Source organism: Brassica rapa, chromosome A01, assembly GCF_000309985.2.
Source record: "Brassica rapa cultivar Chiifu-401-42 chromosome A01, CAAS_Brap_v3.01, whole genome shotgun sequence".
In the NCBI taxonomy this organism is placed as follows: Eukaryota; Viridiplantae; Streptophyta; class Magnoliopsida; order Brassicales; family Brassicaceae; genus Brassica; species Brassica rapa.
This window is the reverse complement of record NC_024795.2, coordinates 25,669,446-25,695,062: the sequence shown is the minus strand read 5'-3', so window position 1 is coordinate 25,695,062 and position 25,617 is coordinate 25,669,446. Positions and strand designations below refer to the sequence as shown.

At 31.8% G+C, this 25,617-nt stretch overlaps 3 protein-coding genes, 1 long non-coding RNA gene and 1 other non-coding gene across 17 annotated transcripts; 3 read left to right on the top strand and 2 right to left on the bottom strand.

Annotated features, from left to right (window-relative positions):
• Window positions 1–350: 350 nt before the first annotated feature.
• Window positions 351–6,693, top strand: LOC103842544 (protein indeterminate-domain 11). 5 transcript variants are annotated; one of them, XM_018654849.2, is made up of 6 exons: window positions 351–3,019; window positions 3,161–3,277; window positions 3,417–3,654; window positions 4,093–4,492; window positions 4,935–5,833; window positions 6,525–6,693. In XM_018654849.2, exons 3-6 carry the CDS (start codon window positions 3,426–3,428, stop codon window positions 6,551–6,553), a joined length of 1,557 nt encoding a protein of 518 aa, XP_018510365.1. In that variant the 5' UTR covers window positions 351–3,019; window positions 3,161–3,277; window positions 3,417–3,425; the 3' UTR covers window positions 6,554–6,693. The 5 variants fall into 5 exon arrangements, with proteins under 5 accessions (XP_018510365.1, XP_033134571.1, XP_009117441.1 ...); XM_033278680.1 differs by lacking the exon at window positions 3,161–3,277 and having other exon boundaries at window positions 355–2,888; window positions 2,964–3,019; XM_009119187.3 differs by lacking the exon at window positions 351–3,019 and having other exon boundaries at window positions 3,039–3,277.
• LOC108869916 lies at window positions 6,107–9,551 on the bottom strand. Of its 8 annotated transcripts, none has more exons than XR_004450806.1 (7): window positions 9,028–9,547; window positions 8,900–8,955; window positions 8,687–8,763; window positions 8,456–8,591; window positions 8,136–8,351; window positions 7,717–7,997; window positions 6,107–7,635 (listed from the first exon to the last, which is right to left on the bottom strand). It is a non-coding gene; the product is annotated as an uncharacterized LOC108869916 (long non-coding RNA). The 8 variants fall into 8 exon arrangements; XR_004450809.1 differs by having other exon boundaries at window positions 8,456–8,533; window positions 9,028–9,546; XR_004450793.1 differs by having other exon boundaries at window positions 8,136–8,591; window positions 9,028–9,548.
• Window positions 9,552–9,562: 11 nt separating this feature from the next.
• Window positions 9,563–20,819, top strand: LOC103842529 (F-box/kelch-repeat protein At3g13680). Of its 2 annotated transcripts, XM_018654910.2 has the most exons (3): window positions 9,563–13,960; window positions 14,119–14,239; window positions 18,177–20,819. In XM_018654910.2, the coding sequence occupies exons 2-3, from the start codon at window positions 14,218–14,220 to the stop codon at window positions 19,214–19,216; spliced, it is 1,062 nt and encodes a 353-aa protein (XP_018510426.1). In that variant the 5' UTR covers window positions 9,563–13,960; window positions 14,119–14,217; the 3' UTR covers window positions 19,217–20,819. The 2 variants fall into 2 exon arrangements, with proteins under 2 accessions (XP_018510426.1, XP_033134583.1); XM_033278692.1 differs by having other exon boundaries at window positions 9,563–14,239.
• On the bottom strand, window positions 12,680–12,751 carry TRNAW-CCA. Its single transcript has one exon. It is a non-coding gene; the product is annotated as a tRNA-Trp (tRNA).
• A 1,711-nt stretch (window positions 20,820–22,530) lies between the features above and the next one.
• On the top strand, window positions 22,531–24,608 carry LOC103842520 (LOB domain-containing protein 22-like). Its single transcript, XM_009119151.3, has one exon. The coding sequence runs from the start codon at window positions 22,604–22,606 to the stop codon at window positions 23,384–23,386; it is 783 nt and encodes a 260-aa protein (XP_009117399.2). The 5' UTR covers window positions 22,531–22,603; the 3' UTR covers window positions 23,387–24,608.
• The last annotated feature ends 1,009 nt before the right edge of the window (window positions 24,609–25,617 follow it).

Below are 25,617 nucleotides of genomic sequence, written 5' to 3'. Positions count from 1 at the left end.
ACGCTGGCAAAAACAGAATTATAGAGTTAGGTGTGAATGTTAACGAAATTTAATTACTCTTATGGGGTTAATCATTAACTATTGTAATTAGTTGATTGTTAAACGGAAGTAGATGGGGTCCATGTGTTAGCTCAATCATTTTCATAAATAAAGGGCCCTACTGTTTTCCTGATAGATGCTCAGCTCGTGAACTAGACCTGTGACTAATTGACTCTATACACTGTAACTCTCAAACCTTTCCAGTTTTCTTTTTAAATGGTTTAACATTACCTTTCGATTTTTTTTTCTGTAGTGATTAACATTGGCACACTACATATATGTCCGTCTCACGATTTCGAAAAATTACTTACCAAGACCTTCACTTTGTAAGCAATTAATAAATCAGTTAGAACTTCGTTTTAGTTGAATCAGATCTGTTGTCACATGTCTCATCGGAATCAGTCACTAGAATCCTCCAAACTTGTTAACACATGCATGTTTTCTAGTGATCTAGAAAAGGTTTATTAATGTGGTGTCAGAATATTATGTTTTGTTAGTATAATCTAATTCATGCATAGCTGACATGGAGATAGGGACGTATAATCTTTTATAGACCCATAATTTCAGGACAGTTAATTAAAATAACATATACATGCCTGTCCAAGTTTTTTCGTCTAAACTAATATTTTATTTTCATGTCGGCCTTACTGTTTTGCTTCTAGTTTACCGAAAATGGACAATGAGTTAAAAAAAATTGTTCTATGTGACTATCTCACGAGTTCATTTTTCAACATACTTTTTTGAAAATTCTCCCTATGAGTGATTATGAAGATGCTTATATTTGAGAAGTTTTAGTTAGTTTAAATCTCATACGACCTGGAGATTGTGTGATGATCTACGAGGTCCATTAGTCTTTTCTTATCAAATAATTAGGTTATATTCAAATTCCAAATAAATACTAGTACTATTACACTACCTTGATAACACATTTTAGATATGTAATGTGTTTCTGGTAAAGTTAGTTTTATGTACTGTGGGGGTGAGCTGGTGTTTCATATTGGGAAGAGGATCGGACAAATCACATTGGTAAAAGCTAAATAACTGTGGAATAAAACAAGAACAAGACAAAGGACGAAATTTTTTTATTCTTCTTTTTGTTTTAAAACAATTTTAAGTCAATCCATTCGATCTGGTGATGAAACACGCTATTTATGTGGTAATTCAGATTACCTTTTAAATGTAAGATTTACCACAAACTATTGTTTAGCAAAATCAACTAACTGTACGACGGCCAACGTATGGTATTTTTTTTGTATCGTGTAGTAAAGCTTCAAGCACCTCATAAGAAAAATAAATAAATGGACAAGGGGCACATGATTATCATAGTTATATGCTTACTAGTGTTTACTACTATTGCCAAATTATTTTCACACTATAAAGGTAGTATTCTGGATGCATGGGTGTCAGCAAAATGAATGACAATATGTGACTCGAGTAGACATTTAATTCTGAAATTTCCTTTTAGTATTTTTTGCTTTCCACATTATGCTATAAGTAAAACAATTTCAGCTAACTTCTTCCCAATATGGTGAAAAAATGAAGACCTAACTCTGTGTTTTACATGGATGTTATGCATCTCCCCTAAGTCCCTAATCTAATTTATTCCACCCCATATATAGTTTTTGTTTTTTGGCAACCACCCCACATATATATAGTTAAAAGTATGAAATAAGATGAATTATATGCCAATAAAACGCATGGGACACGTATTTCTAATTTCAACAGTTTAAATAATTAATCTCCTATAAGTTTTTTTTAAAATTATATAGTTACTTGAAAGTGGATTACGAAAGCTGGAAGTGCTATACAATTTAATTGTATTTCAGGTAAAACAACACGAGTGTGTTGACAAACCAGTCAATGGATAATATGTTTTTGGCTATTCATCGCCTTCACATATCATTTCAAATTATTACCACTATTTTTTATTCTTATTAATTAATTATTTGCATATATTGCATGACTTTTATTGGCTCGACGGCCCTTTAGAACGTTGAAAATTTCCCATTTCTCTATCATTTGTTTCCAATTCAATTTTATTTTCAACGTTTGTATCATACACACGATTGCATACACACCGTGTAACTGTATACTATATTGAAATCTAGATATATGCATAATCTCCATTATTGTATATTTATTTGGTCATAATTAAAGTAGGTTAGGGCATGCCGCACTCACATGTCTCTTCCATTTAATTTCATTTCAGCAATCTATATAATGTTAACTCTCTGATTTTTTTTTCTTAAAATGAAAAGCATCAAATCTAAAAAAGAAGAAGATGCAATAGAAAGTTAACCTTTTTAGCCAAAAACCTCAAATATTAATCAATGACTCAATCATAGCTTACTTCTGTAAGTGACAGTGTAAAGCTGTAAAAGTAATTAAACTCAAACGATCAAAAATTAGTTATGATTAAATAAAGGGTAGAAAATATTACTCATATTCTAATTCACTAATTTGGTCGGCAATTATTAAAGTGGACCGTGAATAAGTATTTTTGTCTCACACTTTTCTCTCGGTGACATAAAGTACTAATTCTGATTCATAAAGAGTAAGAAGAATAGTGAAATTTATAATTCCAAAGAAAATAATGAACTACATGAATAATTCTACGTTCAGCTTCTCGAGAGACGTAGAAAAATACAACTAGTATTGCAAATAACTCTTTAGGCAGATTTAAAGAAAAAAATAATATTTTTCAATTCTTCGAAACTTATGAAATAAAATAAAACCGAAAAAATACGGAAAACAAATTTGCAGGTAATGATAAAGAAAGGACAGATTGCTCTTGGCTTGTAAGAGAAAAAAATATAAAAAGAGCAGAAAATGCCATTTTTTCTTTAGCGGTAGGGTTCTTCTTCATTTTCTCTGTATTTTTGTTTTATTTATGACTTTTGAATATCTGGGTTTCAAATACACAGAGAAACGAAGATAATAGAGTTTCTCTTGTCCACAATCTCTCTCTTTCTACTTCTAGGTATTTTGGACTTTCTTCCCTCTTCTGCGCTTTCTACAAAAATAATTTGTCAAATTCTTGATCATGTTTCTGTGTAGTATTTTGTTGCTACTTCTATTTTGTTTCATTTACACTAATTTGTTGATTGCAAATATGAGCCAGAAAAGTGGATAGAGGTTGTCTCTTGTGTTGAAGCCAAAGTAGGAAGTGATACAGATATTTATACACACAAAAATCAAAGAAGGAAGTTAGGATTATATATATAGGGGCTCATTTCTTGTATGTATCTGTTAAATCTTCTCTTTGTCTCCGTTTTCTTATCAGTAAAAGTCTATATTTATTTATATATATAGATCTGAAATTTTCTTTTTGTCTGTTCTTATTTTTTTTTCTTGTTCCTTTTTTTATTTCTCTTAAGGCTTTGGTGATGATGAACGAAGACATCTTACATCATCAGCAAGTACAACAACAAGAGGAGAATATGTCGAATCTAACATCAGCTTCTGGGGATCAAGCAAGTGTCTCTTCGGGAAACAGAACTGAAGTAAGTGGTTCTAATTACTTCCCTCATCATCAACAACAAGAAGAGCAACAACAGTTCAGTGTTCCTGAATCTCAGCCTCAGAAGAAGAGGAGAAACCAACCAGGGAATCCAGGTTCGTGTGAAAATAATGAATAAAAAGAAAAATACACAACGTTTTTCTTGGTTTTGGACTGATTCATTATTCCAATTATTTGATACAGTCATCTTCTTGGAAAATTATGGGTCTTCTCCCAAAAAGAATATTCTTTTTACCCTTTTGTTCTCTTTATTATCTCTATTCTAAACAAAGAAAAGAAACAAAAACTTTAGATCAAAAGGAAAAAACCACAACTTTAATACTATTTTCTTTGAAATTTCTGATTTTAAGGACGTTTATAGTTGGATTTTTTCGTGTGCGTGGTAATTATTGTTTTCCTAAAATATTTACTATATTAAGTTAAAACACAAATCGCAGCTTTGTTAGTGTTAGTTTCCCGTTATCAGAAACTTTTTGTCAGTATTCTTTTAGTTTACTGACAATGGTTTCAATTTTCAATATTCTTGATTTCAGACCCGGAATCAGAAGTGATTGCTTTATCACCAAAAACACTAATGGCAACAAACAGATTCGTGTGTGAGATATGCAACAAAGGATTCCAAAGAGACCAGAATCTACAGCTTCACAGGAGAGGTCACAATCTACCATGGAAGCTAAAACAACGATCCAACAAAGAAGTGATAAGGAAGAAAGTGTATGTTTGTCCAGAAGCAAGCTGTGTCCACCATGACCCATCTCGAGCTCTCGGTGACTTGACAGGAATCAAGAAGCATTTCTGTAGAAAGCATGGAGAGAAGAAGTGGAAATGTGACAAATGTTCAAAGAAATATGCGGTTCAATCAGATTGCAAGGCTCATTCTAAGACTTGTGGCACCAAAGAATACAGATGTGACTGTGGCACTCTCTTTTCTAGGTAAACCAACCCAATTTTTATTTTCTTTCAATAAATTAAATGATTTTGGAATATATAGTAATTACAATTAATACTGGTTTTAAATTGGGTATGTTGTGGTGTTGTAAGAACTAAAGGGACACATGGTACAAAGTATTCTGTTTTGATATGAGTAATTTCATTTAATTTGAAAGAGGACAAGAATGGTAGCTCAAAAGAATCTTCATTTATAATATGCAACTAGTTCATGGTACTTTTCTTCCTTTTTTTCTCTCTTTAGAAAGCTATTATGAGTCTTTTTATTTCTCCTTTTTATTGCATTAATCACTCATCTTACAAATACATATGTGATTGCTACACAGTTTAGATTGGACCACATAGCTTCTCTCAACGTGCCATTTGTTCATATTAATTAACATTGTTATTGATCACATTATGGTTTTGTTGTTTGGTAAATAAACAGGAGGGATAGTTTCATAACTCATAGAGCATTTTGTGAAGCATTAGCCGAAGAGACTGCAAGGGAAGTAGTCATACCACAAAACCAGAATCATCAACCAAACCCTCTTATGATCCAACAATCTTCTTCTTCTTCTCATCATCAAGCACGACCAACCCTGAACATCTCTTCCTCTTCTTCCTCTTCCCACAACATCACCAACAGCCTTTACGTTGAAACCAACCATAATGGTACTAATAATAGCAACACTAGCAGCAACCACCTTCATACTTTTCCAATGAAGATAGAGCAGCAACAAAGCAATGATCAAATCATCAATTACCACCACCATAGCATCCCTCCTTGGCTTGCTCCTCAACCGCAAGATCTCACGTCTTCAAACCCTAACCCTAGTAATGGTGGAGGAGGAGGTTTGTTCTCTCTTGCAGCTTCTCCGGCTATGTCAGCCACCGCATTGCTCCAGAAAGCAGCTCAAATGGGTTCCACAAAGACACCTCCATTACCACCAACCACAGTCTCCGAGAGGTCAGCTCATCATAATAACCTCACCACAACAATGGCGGCGATGATGACATCTCCATCTGGCTTCATCAGCTCCAACAACAACAACAACAACCAAGTTTTGTTTCAAGACTACAACGCCTCCGAGTTTGACCATAACGGGGGAGAAGAAGCTTTCGACGATACATTCGGCGGGTTCTTGAGGACAAACGTTGATACTACAACCACTTCAGGATCAGACAAGAATAAAAGCGGTGGCGGAGGAGGAGAAGAGGGTTTGACGAGAGATTTCTTGGGGTTAAGACCGTTAATATCTCATAATGAGATTCTAAGTTTTGCCGGTCTAGGGAATTGCATCAGTGGTTCTGCTTCCGATCAGCTTCATCCAAAGCCTTGGCAGGGTTAGTTAGATTCTTTTGCTCATATAATGAATCTATTTAAGTTTCTATATTAATATAAATGGGTACATACCTGCGTATCTAGTTTTTTGTTTATTTATAATCGTTGCTTCTTTTCTTATTTTGTTCTGCGTCTTATAATATGTTGAATGGTCACCAAAGGAGAATCAAAACGGTGCAAGTTTATATATAGATATTCGATTAACTTATTATGTATTTGTGTACTTTCCTTCTGTTTTTCTTTTGGGCTCAGAAAAAGACCATGATTATTGGTTAACTAAAAGTTTGTTTGGTTGTAGTTTCTCTATGACGAATATGGAACCATCACTCAAAAAATTATATATATATATATAAGGATGTATATATTTATATTAGTATTTTTTGGTTAGAACCCCTTCCCCCATTGAGGGTTCTCTTAATAATGAAATGTGTGGCACATGAAAAGCATAAAGTAAAGAGGAGGATATGCATTGGATTCGATCGTTCCATCAGGATGACTTTTGCTTATAAACCTAATTCATAAATTGGAAATGCAAAAATATAAATGCATCGATCTCTACATATATGTATTTTTTTGTTTGTCAAGATCTCTACATATATGTATTATCAATTTTATTTACCTATAATTTTTTTGTTATTATTTTTGGTCGAATCCTATAATCTTTTTTTTCTTATTAGATCCAATCTAATGCAGGCACACAAGTGGGATCCAACAAACGATAGAGACGCATCACGCTCTGCTTGGTGGCATGCATTAAATATATGAATATATCACACATGGCCACAACTTTATAATATGATACCGTTGATTACACATTAACACGTTCTTTAAAGTGATGATTAATTTAGTTTACAGCTCTTTATCGGTTAATTACCATTTGCAGTTTGAAAATTAAAAACTTATTATAGTTTACTAGAGATTCTTCCGGGCTACGCCCGGATTTTGAAAAATATTTTTGTATTTAATATATATATATATATATTGTCGCCATATTATAAATATGTCTATATCGAATTTGAAATGAGTGTAATAAAACATTTTTTTTAACTTTGAATTATAATCCAGTTCATCATTCATATTTAGAAGTACTTCAAGGACATTAGATAAAATTATTCATAGAATTCCATGAAAATACATCGTTAATAACAACTGGTTCAAACTTTCAAGCTTTGTTTTTGGTTTTAGAATTTTTGAGTTTTTTAAAACTAACTTATTATTTACAGTATTAAAGAATCTAATGGGTTTTCAAAATATATATGAAATGCCACTTATAATGATGTTTGATGACTGATGTGCGTCATGCTCATGCCATGAAAATTGGCATCTAGAGTCTTTTTTTTCGCCAGCTATTTGCAGAAACTCCTAAAAATCAGAAGGTGCCCAAAGCCAAATAAGAGAACTGCACATTTTCTTAGAATCTCTTCACTTATTTTGAAATGCATTTGAACACAATATCTCATAATTTTCTTGAAAGCTATAACAATTACCCATAACACAGTAAATCCTGATAGTCTTTTCATGGATTTGATATAAGAAGATGACAATGTCTCTTTTAACTCATGTTCCAGCAGCCAAATGATAACTTAAAACCCAAGTAATAGAACAAAACTTTCCGCCACTGCTAGCCAACGTCGAACGGAATACACAGACGTGAGGCAAAGATGCTCCACATTAAGATGGTTCTGTTTTTTATTTTGTTCTGCAGAAGATTCACCACATGTTTCTCCCCTCCATTTTTATCTAGCATAGTGATGTTTCCTTGCTTGTTGATGCCATTAACCCGTGTGCAAGCCATCAGAAGAATCTGCACAAGTAATTTACTTTAGGCAATAAAAAAATAACAGACTGAGGAACAGCTTGAGGAGTTGTATATGAGCTTACCGACCTTTCGGTGTAAAGAGTTATTCTCACAAATCTGTCTTTGCCTATATAAAAGTGAAGCTCTGCATCTGGAGCTATATTTTTCCCCATATCTACGCTCCTCAGATTGGATTCACGAAGAGAAACTTACAAAGAAGCTAACCTTACAATTCCATTTATTGGGGCTGACGCTTCTTAGTAAGAAGAGGTGGCTAGCCATGGATGCATTGGGTAAACAGTAGCGGCCTATGATGCTTACTAACCACTACACACAATCAAGCGATCTGGTATTTTTGGTGAATCTCTCTGTCATGGAAACAAACATACACAGTATCAAAACAATAACAAACAGAATCTCTCTGTCAAGAAAATACTAAGGAGGATGACATCAAACATTCATATATTCTAGCAAGCATATAAAGAAGACATGAAAAGTAATTTTACATGCTCGTTAGATCATTCAAGCATGAGTAACAATCGGAGGATGAGGTTCAAACTATGCTTTCACACCCTTGGCCAGAGAGATGATACCAGGAGTTGTAACCCTCTTCTTACAGTATTTACTAATCCCATTGAACACCTAGAATGGCTCAGTGGATGGTAGACCCTTGAAGACAATATCATCATCCCTCACAGCCTCCTCCTGCATATTCTTCAAAACTTCCAAAGGACATAAAGAAGTCTTAATCACATTCAAGCAAAACCCATATTTCAATATCTCATCTGCATAGAGAATCCTATCCGCTAATCTAGCTTCCACATACCTGAGATACATACACCGTCTCATCCACGTCCTAAGCACATCATCTCTCGAGTTGATCACTTCGAACAAATGTTCAGCTCTGCTATTGACGATTGCTAAATATTTTAACTTGTAAGAACCAAGTGGACCCAAAAGGGCTGTAAAAAAAGTAAGACCAAGTTGTCCTGGGAGGCATTACGGTAACAGCGTTGTAATAGAGTAAAAAAATGGACAGGATCCTTAGCCAACGAACCTGGATTATCAATGTTCAGTGAAAGCTGAAGTGACAGAGACTATCAATGTTCTTCCATAAGGAGTACTCAAAACTCCCTGAAGCAGCAAATAACGATCACATGAGCAGAAACTTCACCAATGTAGAAAGTAATTTTTTTATAGGAAAAAAAGAGACATTAAAAAGAAACAAAATGAACGGTAATTTTTTAGAATAAAGACTGTTTATATGCACCTTCCAATCACTTGCACAGAAGCAAGAAGATTATTTCCTCTCTTCTTTCCATGTTCCTGTATGAAACAAAACTACCATTAAAAACGTTTTGTAGACACAAACAAAAGACAGAGAAAAGAACTACCAACCTTTGGATCATTCATATACTCGAGCACCACTCTTATTGTCTAGTTAAGCAACTTAATCACCCTGAGGAAGTCTGCTTCGCAAGCATGATTTTGTCTGATTCCTTTGGATATCTACAAAAAGCTGGAAATGGTTATTAATTAAGCAAAGAGAAGCAAGAAGTATGTCTCTTAATCAACACTTAGGGATGGAGGAAATATTCAAAGAGCCCAGGGAGTAATCAGTAATGTATAGACACAGATTTTATAGGTACGCCTCTTTGTGGTCTCCAATGCAAGGCTCTCTATCGTCTCGACCACTGATCCAATCAAGAAAGCTTCAGAATTCACCAATAAGCTAATCAGAAGAAATAGAGCGAGAGACTGAGAAAGATGTGGAAGCAAGCTTATGCATACTCTTTACCTTAATGTATATTCTCTCCATGTCAATCCATTGTCGACAATGGTTGTCAAGAAAGAAGATAAATTCAGCAAGGGGGTGAGAGGTTTCTGTGGAAAGCATGTCACACATCCTGCTGAATGAAAAAAAATCACTTACAAAGACTGATCTGAAGGTAATCATCATAAGCTATGGAGTGACGTGTTGGCACCATACTGTTGCTGTCATCAAAAAATAAAGTTTAGAATATAAGAAAGTACAATTGACGATTGTGTAAGGGAAAATTAAAAGTACTTGATACATGAACAATGGATGTCATTCGGTCGGCAACATAGGGTTTCCATCAACATATTCAGACGATTTCATCTATTGCCGAGAGAATCGAATGAAACAGAACAACCTAATACGATTTCTGAATTTACCTGGAGCTGAGATCACAGCTTCTGTTCTCAGCTACTGGAGCTACTGGATGTTCTTCTGAGAGTTTGGCCGATTCTCCTGAAAGGCAGAACCAGCTATCGGTTTGGCTTTCTTGTGATAAGGAGGTGAATCTTAACTCACTATCCTGGACAGCTTATATAATGAGCATCAAGCAGTGAAGTAATTGAGAAGCCATAATATTCTCTTCAGTTTTCAGAATTGATTTCGATTGGGCATTGTGAGAGATGTAACAGTTTGTGGGAGAAGGTGAATCGAGAAAATTTGTTCGTCGACGGAGGCTAATCGGCAAGTAGCAAGTCAAGAATGTATCTGATGACATGGCACATTCTTAACTTATGGGTGGCTGGAATATCCATGCCTACGTGGACACTCTAAAAACTCTAGTTTAAGAACTTTTAGTATAGTATAGATATCCCAGGATTGTCAATAAAATGAAATTAAAAATAATATGTTCTAGAGTTGACCATATATAATGACCTGGCTACAAGTTGAATAATTATTTGAATGTTTTTGTGGTCTTTAGCTAAAGTATGATATTTTCACATGCAATAAAGTGTGGAAAATGATTGAAATAGATAAAGATGTCTTGTATTTCGAAGAGACGGATGTGACATCTTTTTTTACACATTTCTTATAGCTAAATGACTATGAAGGGGAAAAGTTATAACTTGATTTTGATTTCAAATTTTCAATGGCAGAATTTTCAACAAGACAAGATTTGGGTCCAAACTTACAGTGAAGTAAAAATAAGGGACATTTATAGATGTAAGAGATGTCAAATACAGAGGACCCATTAATATGTAAGTGTGGTATTTATAAGGTTTGCTTTTTGTCTGATTTAGTGAAGTGATCCCACAATCACTACTTTTACTTATTTGTTTTTGTTTGCTTGTCAAAGACTATAACTTTTAGCAAAACTCTATATGTAATATACAATAATGCTTGTAAAAAAGTTGGGTAATTGGCATGTATAACAAGGAAAAAACGTATAATGCATTGACTAGCCAATTTTCCTAACATACATATACACGGCGTTATAATTATATAATAATACTATAGTGCCCTTTTTTCCAACCGGTACAACCTGAACGCAAAAAAAAAAATAAAAATGTTAATTATTATCTTTAAAAAGTAATTTGTGGCTTTAATCTCTTCACATCTTTTCTTTTTGTTTCTCTCCGTAACTTTCAGAGAAGTTGAATGGTCTCCAACACCGCTTTGATTCACATCGCCACCTCCATTTGATTTGCTCAGTTGGTTTACGGTCTAGTATTTCAGGGTTTGAAGTTGGTTGTGATTCTGATTGTGATTTTAGTACTATATTACGTTGGTTAGATGAAATAGAACAATTAATTATATACTATTTTGTATTTTGATTTATTTAAGTTATTTTACATTTGAGTTTGGGTTTATGAATTCGGGTTTAGGGTTTAGTATTTAGGGCTTCGAGGTGGGTTTGTTCATGATCTAGTATTTCAGGGTCGGAGGTTGGTTGTGATTCTGATTGTGGTTATAGTACTATACTATGTTGGTGAAATGAAATAGAACAATTAAATTTATACTATTTTCGTATTATAATTTAGTAAAGATATTTTACATTTGGGTTTGGGTTTATAAATTCAGATTTAGGGTTTAGTATTTATGGCTTTGAGGTGGATTGGTTTAAGGTTTAGTATTTCAGTGTTGGAGGTTGGTTGTGATTCTGGTGGTTATAGTACTATACTATGTTGGTGAGATGAAATAGAACAGTTAAATTTATTATATTTTCGTATTTTAATTTATTAAAGATATTTTACATTTGGTTTGGGTTTATGAATTCGGGTTTTGGGTTTAGTATTTATGGATTTGAGGTGGGTTAGTTTAGGGTTTAGTATTTCAGTGTTGAAGGTTGGTTATGATTCTGGTAGTTTTAGTACTATACTACATTGGCGTGATGAAATAGAATAGTTAATTATATACTATTTTGTATTTTAATTTATTAAAGGTATTTTACATTGGGTTTGGGTTTATGAATTTGGGTCTAGGGGTTAGTATTTTTATGGTTTCGAGGTGGGTTGGTTTAAGGTATAGTATTTCAGGATTAGAGATTGGCTGGGGTTGGAGGTTGGTTGTGATTCTAATTGTGTTTATAGTACTTGACTATGTTCGTGAAATGAAATAGAATATTTCCTTTTCCATCGTGTGTTGAATACAACTGTCATATATGTTTCGTATAATTAAGTGTCCTTAAAGAAACCACGTCTCTTATATTTGGAAGTGAAACTGGCAACCTGTTACGTGAAGGGATAGAACCGGGTTGATTGAGACCAAAAAGTCTGACATTAAATTATGTCAAAATCAATGTTAGTTCTTTAATTTGTCTTTCAAATATGGCTATCTCGCCAATAAACCCAAAAAAGTTCTACAACTTTGTAAGTTGAATCCAATCAGTTAATGTTTTACGTACAAAAGACCATAACTTTGAGGAGTTCCCGCTGCGACGCTCTGGAGACCCTTATCTGCCACATGACTACTATCAGGCTGCATATATCAAGCTTGCCTGAAAGTTTTCTGTGGACTGGAAACCCCAAATTCTCACCGACATTGCTTAGGCTTTTAAAAATGTTGGCAATCTTGTATTAATCAACATTCGTTTGATTCATATGAGGATACTGAAAAGAATTGTCTAAAGCTATATTTTTCAAATATAAAGTAACGGTAGGCTAGATTAAAACAAAACCGAATCAAACCGTGTCTGAATCCTCGGTTAAGCGAATCCCAATCATCTGACGCATTCAGCAAAAAGGCAAAACTCTTGAATTAGAGCAAAATAATATCCGGAAGTGTTCGGGATTTTGAACCCGACGTGAATCGAACACGCAACCTTCTGATCTGGAGTCAGACGCGCTACCATTGCGCCACGGATCCGGATGCAAATAAAACTAACTTAAATATATATATCCCATTAAACTACATTTAATAATTGGTTCTTTGTTTTCTCTTCTCATCTCCGTGGTCCAAATTTATTCGATAAGAAGCTCACGTTTCAATTACTTCTGTTGGTTAATATATGAAATTTTAAATTTTCACATTTTTGAGTTATTACTTATTAAAGATCAAGTTCGTTAGTCTATATAATGCAACATATAACAATTAGTTTGACAACAATCCTATCATAACCAAAAGAAAGTTATATAACTAAAAAATTAGCTATCAAATCCAATCTCCAGAAACTATCTATAGTTCATTTCGAACCACCAAATATACCACAAAAAATCTATTAATTAATTAGTATGAGCTCTCTCTCTGTCTAGCTATCACTTCTGTAGCTATGAACAAGGGCGATTCTAGAAACAAACGTTGTTGAGGGCAAATTTTTTTTTATATATTTAAATTTTGGGTTGGGAACATTTCTATAGATTTTATAATAATTGTTGAAGAAAATAAAAATTAGATGGGGCACGAGACACGGTACGTTGATCTCTTGGTCCGCTCCTCGCTATGAATTGTATGTGTTTGAGTTTAATGTCAAATTTTTGTAAAAACTAACCTTCAACTTAAATATCTCTTATATATTAAAGCGCAAGTCGCCTGACAAATCATATTCTGCCACGTAAAGTGTTTACAAAATTTAAGAAAAAAGTAATTAAATAAAATAATGCCTAGGAGAAGACTTAAACCGTATAACAATTTTAACAAATAATCCAAAACCTTCGATTCTTCTTCTTTGCGCATGATCTTTTTCTTTTTCTTTTCCTTACTGTAACATCTCTCAGATTCCATAAACAAATATCAGAGAAGCTTTCAATCGATCAAAAGCAGATTCTTCCTCTTTGCCCATGCTCTTCTCTATTTCAAAATCGTAATTCATAACTGGAGTTGTGTTGATGTCTCGAGTCAGTGTTTAGATTACCAGTGATGCTATCTCCTTTCTTTGTACAGTTTCGTTGGCATCGGCGGAGCCAGTTTAAGTTAGGAAGGTTCAATAGTAGATCTTAATTGCTGGAGCTTTGACTAGAGCAAACATATTTTAGATGAAAAGGAGAAAGGAAGAAAAGAAAGATAAAACAAACACAAATGCAGAAGAAGTTTAAACCAAAAAAAAAAAAAATGCAGAAGAAGAGCTTTTGATAAAAGGTAAACTGTTTTCCATTATTTCACTACGAAAAGATCATATTTTTGAACTTTTTCCAATTGTACTAATATGTTTTACATTAAAAGGTAGATTGAAAAAAATCCTTCAACATACTATAGTGAGCAATTTGATAGTTTTTCTCTATTGTTTAATCTTTCAGATATTAAGAAAGAAAATTGGTTTACCTACGGTTGTATGGGCGAGATTAACATAAGCGTTAAGATGGAAAACTCAGTATTGTCATGGGGATGATCGGATCATGGGAGACAAAATTGACAGAGGTATTAGCAGCTACATGTTTATATTACTGTAGTTTTTTCAATACACATTGTTTTCTTTCAAATATTTGATATATCAAAACAACATGAAAATATTTTTCAATCTACTGCATCCCTCTTGACTGCAAGAACTAATAGGCAGGCAGACAATCGAATTCATGGACGATTTTAATATTTTCTAAGGTAATTTTTTGAAGTATTTCTCGATATATATAATTTTATAAAATGTTTGAAAAAACTGAAATTTGGATTTTTTGTGTGTTCTTCAATAAGGTGCAACTATCCATACTATCCAATTATATTTTATTTGTATGAAAAAATATTCCCATGCGAAGCATGGAGTTCATATTAGTAGTAAATATTTCAATCAAATAATAAAGCACGAGTGAACTTTATTTTTCATTAAATCGACCTTTTATAAAGAATAAATCTAAGGGGATGTTATTCAATAGTATAAGTAGATTTAAAGTTTTTTCTTTATGTTTTGTAATTTGTTGTTATTGATTTAGGTGATGATTGTTTTGCTAGTTTTTATATTTTGAATTTTGTTTTTTATATTTTGGCTTTTAGTTTTTAGTTTTGATTTTGTAGTAGATTTTTGTTTTTTTGTTTTAAAACTCAAATGGCTGTTTTAGATTTAGCTTTAATTTTTGGTGTTTAAAATTAATAAAATAAAAATATTTTTAATAGTAAAATGCTTATTCTGAAAAAATAAAAAATGAAATGCTGTCATCAAAATTTTGTTATGATTACCATAGATTTAAAATCTTACGTCTTAGGGTTGATCAGTTATATGTAAAATGCTTCTCATGGGGTTTTTATTATCAGGCTATCAGCTATTAATATGTGTTGATTAGTTGAAAAACTTAAGTAGGTTGGATCATGAGCTTTTAATTTGTATTAAAATAAATGTAAATTTTTGTAAGCAACAAAACTATAAAAAGTCGAATTTTTATATTTGATTTTAGATTTGTTTTGTTTCTAAATTCTAATTTTTTTTTTAGATTTATATATCTAAAATTTGATTAATGTTTTCTTTTAGTTTTATGTATCTTTAAGAAGTTTAACCTGATATTTATATGGTAGAATCTGCTTACGGATTAGTTATATGTTCTTTACACAGTGTAGAAGCTGTATTCTACGGGAAAGAATAATCATATTTCCGAAAACCCAGTTACAAAATATTGTAAAATTTTTTAACAATCTTTTTACTTTTCTAAAATGTGTACCTGCGATTTTCTTGTCAAAAAAAATTTGTAATAAGCACTTATTTTTATCAAAACATGATGTTTATAGTTTTCTTATGATTTTCACAAACTCTTCTTCTATGATGAATATCTTGAAGATTTTCTTGTTTTGATTCTGTTTTTATATCGAAAATTTATTTTAAATTTTTATTTCTTTTTATTTGTAATACATTTTTAATATTTAAACATATTTAACCTATTATAGGGACAAACTAAGGTTGACTTTATATTGTCTCGACAAAAAGTGTGTTTTTCATCTATTCTGGTAAATTTTCCAATTTAAAATTTTGGATATGCATTAGATATTTTACAGACACATGTTAATTTTTAAATGCTTTATATATATATATATATATTTGTTTTTTTGTTTTTTTGTTTTTTTTCATCAAACTGATTTTTTATTTAAAATATTTATTTAAAATATATATAGCCAGACTTGTATTCTCATAAATCATGTATAATTATAGAATCGTCTGTAATATTTTTATAGTTTGTAATAATATAAGTATTAGGAGTTTTTCCCGCACATGCGGGCATATTTATTTAATAAATATTTATTAATAAATATACTATTAGTTTAAAGATGAAAAATTAAATAAAATATTATATTTATACTATTTTATGAATGTTTCAATTTCTTAATTTTATTGATATTAAAGCATTATTTTGGATAACAACATTAATATCTTGTATTTTAAAATATGTTTTTATCTTGAACACATTTTTATTATATAAGATTTATAAACAATGATATATTTAAATAAACAAATATATAATTGTTAATATAAAGTGATGTTATTAAACCAAATTCTAAGAATTAGCAAAAACTACAATATCTCAAAATAAATCAAAAGCACAAAAATGTTAAACCAAACTCAGCTTTAGGGGGTTATTGGAACATGAATTTATGTGGAATTTGATGATTTTAATAGTTGAGAGAATTTTACAAGTTAACTAGATTTAACAAATTTTGTCAAATACTTTACGTAGATTTTCATTAATAGAATTCTATTGATTGTTATTAACTTTTAAAGTAAGAAATTAATTGTGGTAGAAAAAAAAAAGGAAAGAAAATCATTTCAATTAAGACAATTCTTAAACAACTTTTAAAAAAGTTTTTGTCACAAAAAGATCTCAACAAAAAAAAAAAATGACCAAAAAATTTAATTTCTACTTCTTACTTTATAGATATATAAATAATAAAAAATATTTTTTATATAAGAATATTGATATATGTATGATTAATTAATTATATTGTAAAATACTTCCTATAAATTAATTATGTTGACAAACAAAACATTAATATGTAATGTATAAAATAAGAACATTTCTTATCTATTGTTGTTTTATTTCTTAATGCTATAATAGAGAATAACAAGCTATAGTCAATCCATAGTTTTTTTACTTTAAAATAGGGATTACTATTTTCCTATAAAATAATATTTCTTAATTGTAAATCATAGTTTGTTATTTTCAAATCGTCTTTTAACCTTCAAACTTTAATAATTATAACTAAGACAAATATTTTGGAAAATACAGTTTTTATAAAAATAATAGAATCACATTTTTATTTACATAATAGTCTTTTAAGGAAATTTTAATTTTAAAAAAGTTATAATTCTTTGAAACTCTTGAAAATTAAAAGTAAATAAAGTAAATTTTAAATTTTCATAAATATAAGGTACTTGTTGTAAATATATATATATATTGAAAGTATTCATTTTTGAAAGTTATTCTTGCAACCGGATGATAATTGATAACAATAAATATTTAATAAATATAAAAACAAAGAAATATTAAATTTTTAACTTAAATAACAAATACAAGTTATTCTTGCAAATGAATGATAAGAATAAAAATGAAAATATCAGAAAAATCAGGTTAACAAAAAAATATAAATCAAACTTATTGCTATTTTTTATATACTTCTTTTTAGTATTTTAATACTAAAATAAATTTAATAATTTTTGAAAATATGCCATGACATATTATGTTTACAAACAAATATAAATCAAATTTTTTTATTTTGTATAAAACTATTTATAATATTTTAATATAATGATAAATCTAATTATGATATGTGTATATATAATACTAATTATAAAAATAAATAAATAAGAAATAAAGATGTAGATAAAAACAAAATAAATACATGGAATTATCTTCTTTTTCGAAATTTTTTTCCATTTATTTTTGAGATATTTTTATAATATTAGATTGTAATCAGTTAAATAATGAATTATATAATATAATTTATTTATTAGATATTAAAACTTTGATTAGTCAAATTAAAATTGTTTAATGACTCATCCTAAAATCAAGAAGAACATGACAAATAAACAAATTCAGTTCTCAAATAATAATATAGATAGATACATCGTTAAAAAAAAAACTAAATTACAAAATATTAATATTAAATATTAATTTGCTTAGGATCCTATTGGAAAAATTCCATCAAGATTAAACAACAAGCAATAAAGATAGCAACGCCGCCGTTATATAAATCGGCGACACTTAAAAATATCGTACCCTAGTTTGCAACTTCGGAAAAAAAATGACTACGATGTCTGATCTTCCACTAGATTTGACAAAAGAGATATTCTCTAGGGTTCCATTGACATCCCTAAGCTCAGTGCGATCCACTTGCAAAAGTTGGAACTCTATCTCTAAGTCTCAGGTTTTATGCGAATCAGCCGCAGGAAGGAAGCAGTTTCTAGGGTTCATGATGAAGGATTTTAGTGTTTGCTCGATGAAGTTTGATCTCCAAGGAATCCAAAACGAAGCAGACTTCGTTAACCCATCTATAAAGCAAGTAAGTGTACTTGACCAAGTAAAGATATCTCAAATCTTTCAGTGTGAAGGCTTACTTCTGTGCGTCACCAGAGACAAGTCAAGGCTCTTGGTATGGAATCCTTATTTGGGGCAAACTAGGTGGATTCAACCAAGAAACACTTTCCTAAGTGGAGACCAATATGCTCTTGGATATGACAAGAACCGTAAACACAAAATCTTGAGGATTTTAGGTGACTATAAAAGCGGTTACATGGTTCTTGGGTATGAAATCTTCGATTTGAGCGCTAATACATGGAAGGTTTCTAATGACAATCAAGACTGGCGGATAGATCACTACCAACGTGGTGTGTCTTTGAAGGGACATACTTATTTTTTGGCAAAAGAGAAAATAAGAATAGGTGGAACAAACAATAATATAGATTGTATACTCTCTTTTGATTTTACAACAGAGAGATTTCGTAAACTGCTGCCCCTGCCGTTTAAATCTTATTATTCAGATAAATTGGTGTTATCTTGTGTCAGAGAAGAGCAGCTCGCTGTATTACATTACAGCTGGGTGATGGGTCAAGCATTGGAGATTTGGGTCACGAAAAAAATTGATCCTGGTGAGGTTTCGTGGAGCAAGTTCTTGAGATTAACCTCTTGGTGTATGGGTGATATTCTACCTGGGAGTTTCTTCATTGATGAAGAAAAGAAAGTTGTTGTTGTTGTCTATGAAATACGGATCTTGACCGGTCGCAACCAAAGTGCCCACATACTTGGACCAGATGGATACTTCAAATCTGTGAATATTGGAGAGACTCGGTATATTGGGAGACGTATCAAGCATGGATATATGATCAGTGAATTATGTGGTCCACTTGTGTGCTCTTCTTATGTTCCAAGCTCAGTGCAACTACAAACCAACCAACCGGTAAAATCAGAAGAAGGTGAAAATTAATTAGTTCTATGTACAATACTTAATTTGCATCAAACATGCATCTTCGGAAAACTATTAATTTGTGTGTTTGCTATATATCATCTAATAAATAATTCGGCTTTTGAACGTTTTAGCCTCTTTGTTCATGTCACTTGGATATGTAATCAAACTTGGCCATTAACTTAAATTATACTAGTTGTTAGATGTGATCAGTGCAAGAGTTCATGTGGAAGTAGGAGATATTCATGATCTGATTTGGTCAAGACTGGTTTTCTTGACCTGGATAGAAATTATAGTCTTCCTTTTTCGGGAACGTAACTCTTCAAAATTAGTTATTCATGATTTTTTTCTTTTACTTTTTTTCTTTTTATTGGTGTGGTAAATGAAAAATTAGTTACATCAATTATCAACTTTTTATTTTGAAACAAAAGATTTATAGATTGCGTAACTCTCTTTAAGCAAGATTTTGTTGCCCTTAATCATTGTTGGGGGTTTGACAAAAAAAAAAAAAATCATTGTTGGATAGAGACATAGAGTTCTCTTGATTGGGAGTAGCAAGTTTAATAAGAATCTAATTCTAGTGTCGTTCGCTTTTCAATATGTGAAATGCAGATTGTATTATAAACTATAAGCTCGTAGGCACTATCTTTTCCCTCCGCGTAGTATCGAGGAATATAACGATCATGCTAGAGCAGCAGCACGATTTGAAGCATTTGACTTTTTTTTCTTATCTAGACCTACGTTATTTCCTCATATATCAGTTTGAATGGTTTTCTTCACTTACATAGTTTATAGTCTTCATCTTTCCACAGAACCCTTCAAAAATTAGTCATTCATGATGTTTTTCTCTCTTTATTGATGTGGTAAAGAAAGATTAGTAGTTATGTTAATACTATTATCAAGATTTTGTTGCCCTTAATCTTTGTTCGATAGAGTTCTCTTGATTGGGAGTACCAATGCAGATCAGGTTACACTTTTTCATTCGACCTCACTATCTTAAATTTCCATAGTATTTCCTATTGGATGTACAGCTATAAGCTCTAGCCTACTTTCAATGACATATGTTAAAATTTAAGTGCTTTAATTTTATTTTAATCAATATTTAAAATTAAATTAGCTTAGAATCCTATAAGAAAATTTCCAGATTCACAATACAAGCCTTCTTCATCTACGAAACAAGAAGCAATAGCAACGCCGCCGTTATATAAATTGGTGACACATAAAAAGATTGTACCTTAGTTTGCAACTTCTGACAAAATTATGTCTGATCTTCCCGAAGATATGACAAAGGAGATATTCTCTAGGGTTCCATTGACATCCCTAAGCGCAGTGCCATCCACTTGCAAAAATTGGAACTCTATCTCTAAATCTCAGGTTTTATGTTAATCAGCAGCAAGAAGGAAGCAGTTGGGTTCCAGCTGGAGTGCCCGCCCCTGGGTTCGAGCCTTGGCCACTGCAGAATTTACATATGGGCTGCAGCATCCGAGACCGAAGACCGTTACACGGTGAGCCACATGGTGACGCCCTGGCAGCGTCCTTGCTCACTTCGGTCTCTAGTCTGGACCACCTCGGTGGGGCCAGGATACTCGGTTAGCAAAAAAAAAAAAAAAAAAAAAAGAAGGAAGCAGTTTCTAGGGTTCATGATGAAGAATTTTAAGGTTTGCTCACAGAAGTTTGATCTCCAAGGAATCCGAAGAAAGAAAACTTCGTTCATCCATCTATAAAGCAAGTAAGTGTATTTGACCAAGTAGAGATCTCTCATTTCAGTGTGAAGGCTTATTGCTATGCGTCACCAAAGACAAGTCAAGGTTCTTGGTGTGGAATCCTTATTTGGGGCAAACGAGGTGGCGCCAACCAAGAAACAGTTCCACATGTTAGAAAACTATCCTATTGGGTATGACAAGAACAGTAACTACAAATTGAGGATTTTTGGTGAGTATTTGGTTTTTGGGTATGAAATCTACGATTTGAGCTCTAATTCATGCATGGAAGGTTTCTAATTTCAATCCAGACTGGTATATTAATCATTATCAACGTGGTGTGTCTTTGAAGAGACATACTTATTTTTTGGCTGAAGAGAAAATAAGGATAGGAGGAACGATATTGAGTATATACTCTCTTTTGATTTTATAACATAGAGATTTGAAAGCCGCTGCCTCTTCCGTTTAAATCTCATGGTTTATATAAAAAAATTTCTATATCTTGTGTCAGAGAAAAGCACCTCGCGGTATTACATCAAAGCTGGCTGATTTCTGATTACGCATTAAACATTTGGGCACAAATAAGATTGATCCATGTGAGATTTCGTGGAGCAAGTTCTTGAGGATCACGTACGGTTGTATGGATGGTAATCAAGCTGGGAGTTTCTTCATTGACGAAGAGAAGAAAATTTTTGTGGTTGTTGATATAGAGAGTTATAAAGAAGGGATAGTGCGCAACCAAAAAACCAACATAATTGGACAAGATGGATACTTCATATCTGTGAATATGGGAAAAGCTCATGAGTATCTTGAAAATTTTGGATTTATGACCGACCAGTTCTGCCGCCCACATGTGTGCTCTTCTTATGTTCCAAGCTCAGTGCAACTGCAAACCATGCAAACCAACCCACCGGGAAAATTTGTTGCATTTGTTATTCTTTTGACCAGCTTGTATCGTTCTTTGTTTTTCTGGTTTCAGACTCGTATACATCATGGAAGCTTGTCTCACATCCTAAGTCAAATAAGCCATAAGAAGAAGAAATAAATTAACAATTGTATTTGTTTTCCTTTAGTTCCCATGTCTAGCACCATTTACAAACTCACATATTTCTTCCCCAACAGGCCAAAATCCTAGGAAGGTTCGGTGTTCGACAAGGTTAGGTTTGTTTTCCATTATGCATGTTAGTTTGCTTTGGAATCTAGTCTGTAAATGAGAAAGTATAACCCTAAAAATAAACCTTGTTAAGTTTATGGTTATTGCTTCGAATCCAAGAACTTGTTAATGATGTATATGAGCAAAAGAGAAATGGTGGCAGATGAAGGGAAACAAAAAAAAAAACAGATTTTAATAGCAAACTCATCTAACCATATGTACTTTTATCTTCTTATTATTACATCCATACACATAATATCATAACCTATACATATCCAATTTTTAGTAAATTCCAGTCATATTTTCTATTTTTCACCATTAGAAGAACATGACCATGTTTCACTTTCTATCACTTTTCTAAATATAGACACTAGCCCCATGACTTTGAATAGGTCAAAATCTCTTTCTTTCTCTTTCTCTCTCCTCTCTCATTGTCTTTGTCTTATATCATCTTGTCTCTCCTCCCTCATTTTCTCTCCATTCTCCTGTATTTCCTTTCCACCAGGAGAAAACTAAGGAACCGATAACTCGCAAACCCATCAAAACAAAAAAAAAATGCCATCAGGCAAACCTTCTTCTTCTGTCTTCTCTTTACATCCCAAACCAACACCATTAAAACCTTCAAGCAGCGCCACCAGCAACAACAACACCACAAACCAAGCATGCGCGGCTTGCAAATACCAACGTAGAAAATGTGCTCCTGATTGTCTTCTCGCTCCTTACTTCCCTCACGACCGTCACCGCCAATTCCTCAATGCTCATAAGCTCTTCGGTGTAAGCAACATCACCAAGATCATAAAAGACCTTAGCCCTCCTGATAAAGACGCGGCTATGTATACAATCATGTTTCAGTCCGATGCTCGTGCGAATGATCCCATCGAAGGATGTTATAGCATCATTAGAAAGCTTCAGTACCAGATCGAATACTCAAAAAACGAGTTGGACATGGTTATTCAGCAATTGGCTGTGTTCCGTAATCATCATCAAGAACCGCATATTCAGATTCAAGAACCTGAGGATCTCTCGAGTTTTTCGAGTTCTTGTGATCTAAACAACAACAACTCGATTACTTACAACTACCCTCTTCATCATGTCCAAGAACCAGTTCAACAGCAACAAGAACAACAACAATATTGTGCTTCTGGAAACTTTAATGGGTTACAAGAAGACATGTGGTGCCTCCAACTTCAAGATTCATCAACGACGGTGAATATGAAGGGTGGCTTCATTGATGAATGTGAGGACGTTAAGCCTGTGGAAGAGGTTTCCAGTGAAACACACGAGTTCGAGCATCATCATGATGATTTCGTTGAAGAACCATACATCATTTCTTCTTAGCTTTTCCTTTTTCTTTTATTCTATTGGATTTATTATTTTCTTGATTTTAGAATCATTTTTCTAGGGCTAACAAAATCTCCTTTCGCTGATCGATCTCAACAGTTATTTTTTAACTAAATTTGTTTTCTTTTGGATTATTTTTGTATCTCATTTTGGTAAAATTTGTTAATAGGAATGTTAAATGTGAAAGAAGCATGGAATCTTCAAGATAAATGTTACACAAGAATTTGATGGAATAAAACACATTTTAATAGCTTATGTATGAAATAATGTTCAATAATAAAAACTAGATGATAACTCGCATGCATGCGCATTTAGTTTTTATAATAATGTTTGTTCGTTTTAATATTTTGCAACACTACAATCTTTGTCGATTGTAAAATGACGAATACAAATGTTGATCTCTTAAATGTATCATCGTTGTAGAATAGTTAATGTATTACAACTCATTTTAATTATTTTTAATATTTCATATGCACAAAAAAAAATTAATTTTTGCGGCTGACATAAATCACCAAAACCAAACAGGCAAACATCAAATGTATACTGACGAAAGGGAATTGGGTATTATGTTCTCGATTTGTTTACTATTGACTCTTCATAAGTGAATTTATTTCTATCTCTATAAAATTGTGTTTTCGCTCTCATCTCTGTTTCATTGATATGAATTTTTAGTTTTTTTAAAAAACTTTTTCTATAAATTCGGTGAATTACTTAAGTGTCAATTTAAAAAGATGGACATCTGTAAAAGTTAGTTCTACTCCAGATAAATATCTAAGAATCAAAAATTTGAAAAAAATCACCGGTAAACTCTATTAACAAGTTAGTATTCAAATCTAATATATCAAGCTGTTATAGAATACAAGTGTAGACTCAAAATATAAATGTCTGTCTAGTATATATTCACTAGTTCGGTCTAAGAATCATCTAATTCTAGAACAACAAAACAAATTACTTATTTTATTATTCTACGCTTTTGAGGTTTAGTTATTTAAGAGTATGCATATAAAATATATATATAATACTTTACCATTCTAGTATATGTAAACTATGTATAAACTAAGAACTTTTTGATTTATTAAATGATAAACCAGAAAATTTATAATAAATAGTTCAAATCTCTCATTCTTATAATTATAATAGTGAGATAGGGTATTAGGGAGAAACAAATATTAGACGAATGATCAAATCTATTATTCTTCGAACAAACTCAAAAGGAGATGAGATGAATCTTGTCACGAAATTTCATTAAAACTTTTTAAGAATAAAAATCAAGACTAAATTATTTATTCTGAATGAAATAATATATTAAGTGCTTCCACTTTTAAAAAATGACTTCGATTCGAAGAAGTGTGTTTCTGGGATTGTCAGGATCAAATAAGATATTTGAAACCGCCTATTTAAAAATAATTTGTATGTATAAAAATATATACATTAGAGTAAACACATAAATCAAACCCCATACATTTTGTTAATTTACAATCACGTTTTTGGTAAATAAATAAAAAAAAATCATTCTATTTACTTTATATGGAATAAATTAAACACAACTCTGCTATCCTTTAGCATTTTTAAGATTCAATTTTCACCTCTATAGTTTATATGCACAACCCTGTGAATTCAGTGTTCTGAGATAAGATTTCTCTTTAAATCTGGTACATACTTCACTTGTGTCAGAATCACCATTGTTCCATCCTCATTTAGGATCTTTATACTTCCTAATCCTTTCACTGATGATGTTGTGTCATTTCCCATCTTGATTATCCGTGTGATATCTTCATTCAATTCATCAAACCACTCTTTCTTGAGTGTCATGTGGTAAGAACAACCTATGTCCATGATCCACTCTTTAGTGATATTGACATAGATACATAGTATATTTTAATTTAAATATTTATTATTGACATTTTCTACTCATATAATTTTTAACATTTATATATTTTCTGTAACAAAAATTTAAACCATTAATAACAAATTTTTTAATATGAGACTTTTTAATACAAATTTCAAAATTTATTTAGTATGTAATTTATTTCAAATGATATTAAAATATCTATATATATATATAATAAGAATATATATTAATCATACTTCATATTCATACGATTTATTAAGGCAGGACATTTTATCTGATACCTAAACATGTATCTGACTCCGATCCAAAAATCCGAAAGTAGCAAAATACCTGAACGATTATTGAATTCAGAGATATTGGATATCTGAACCCAAGC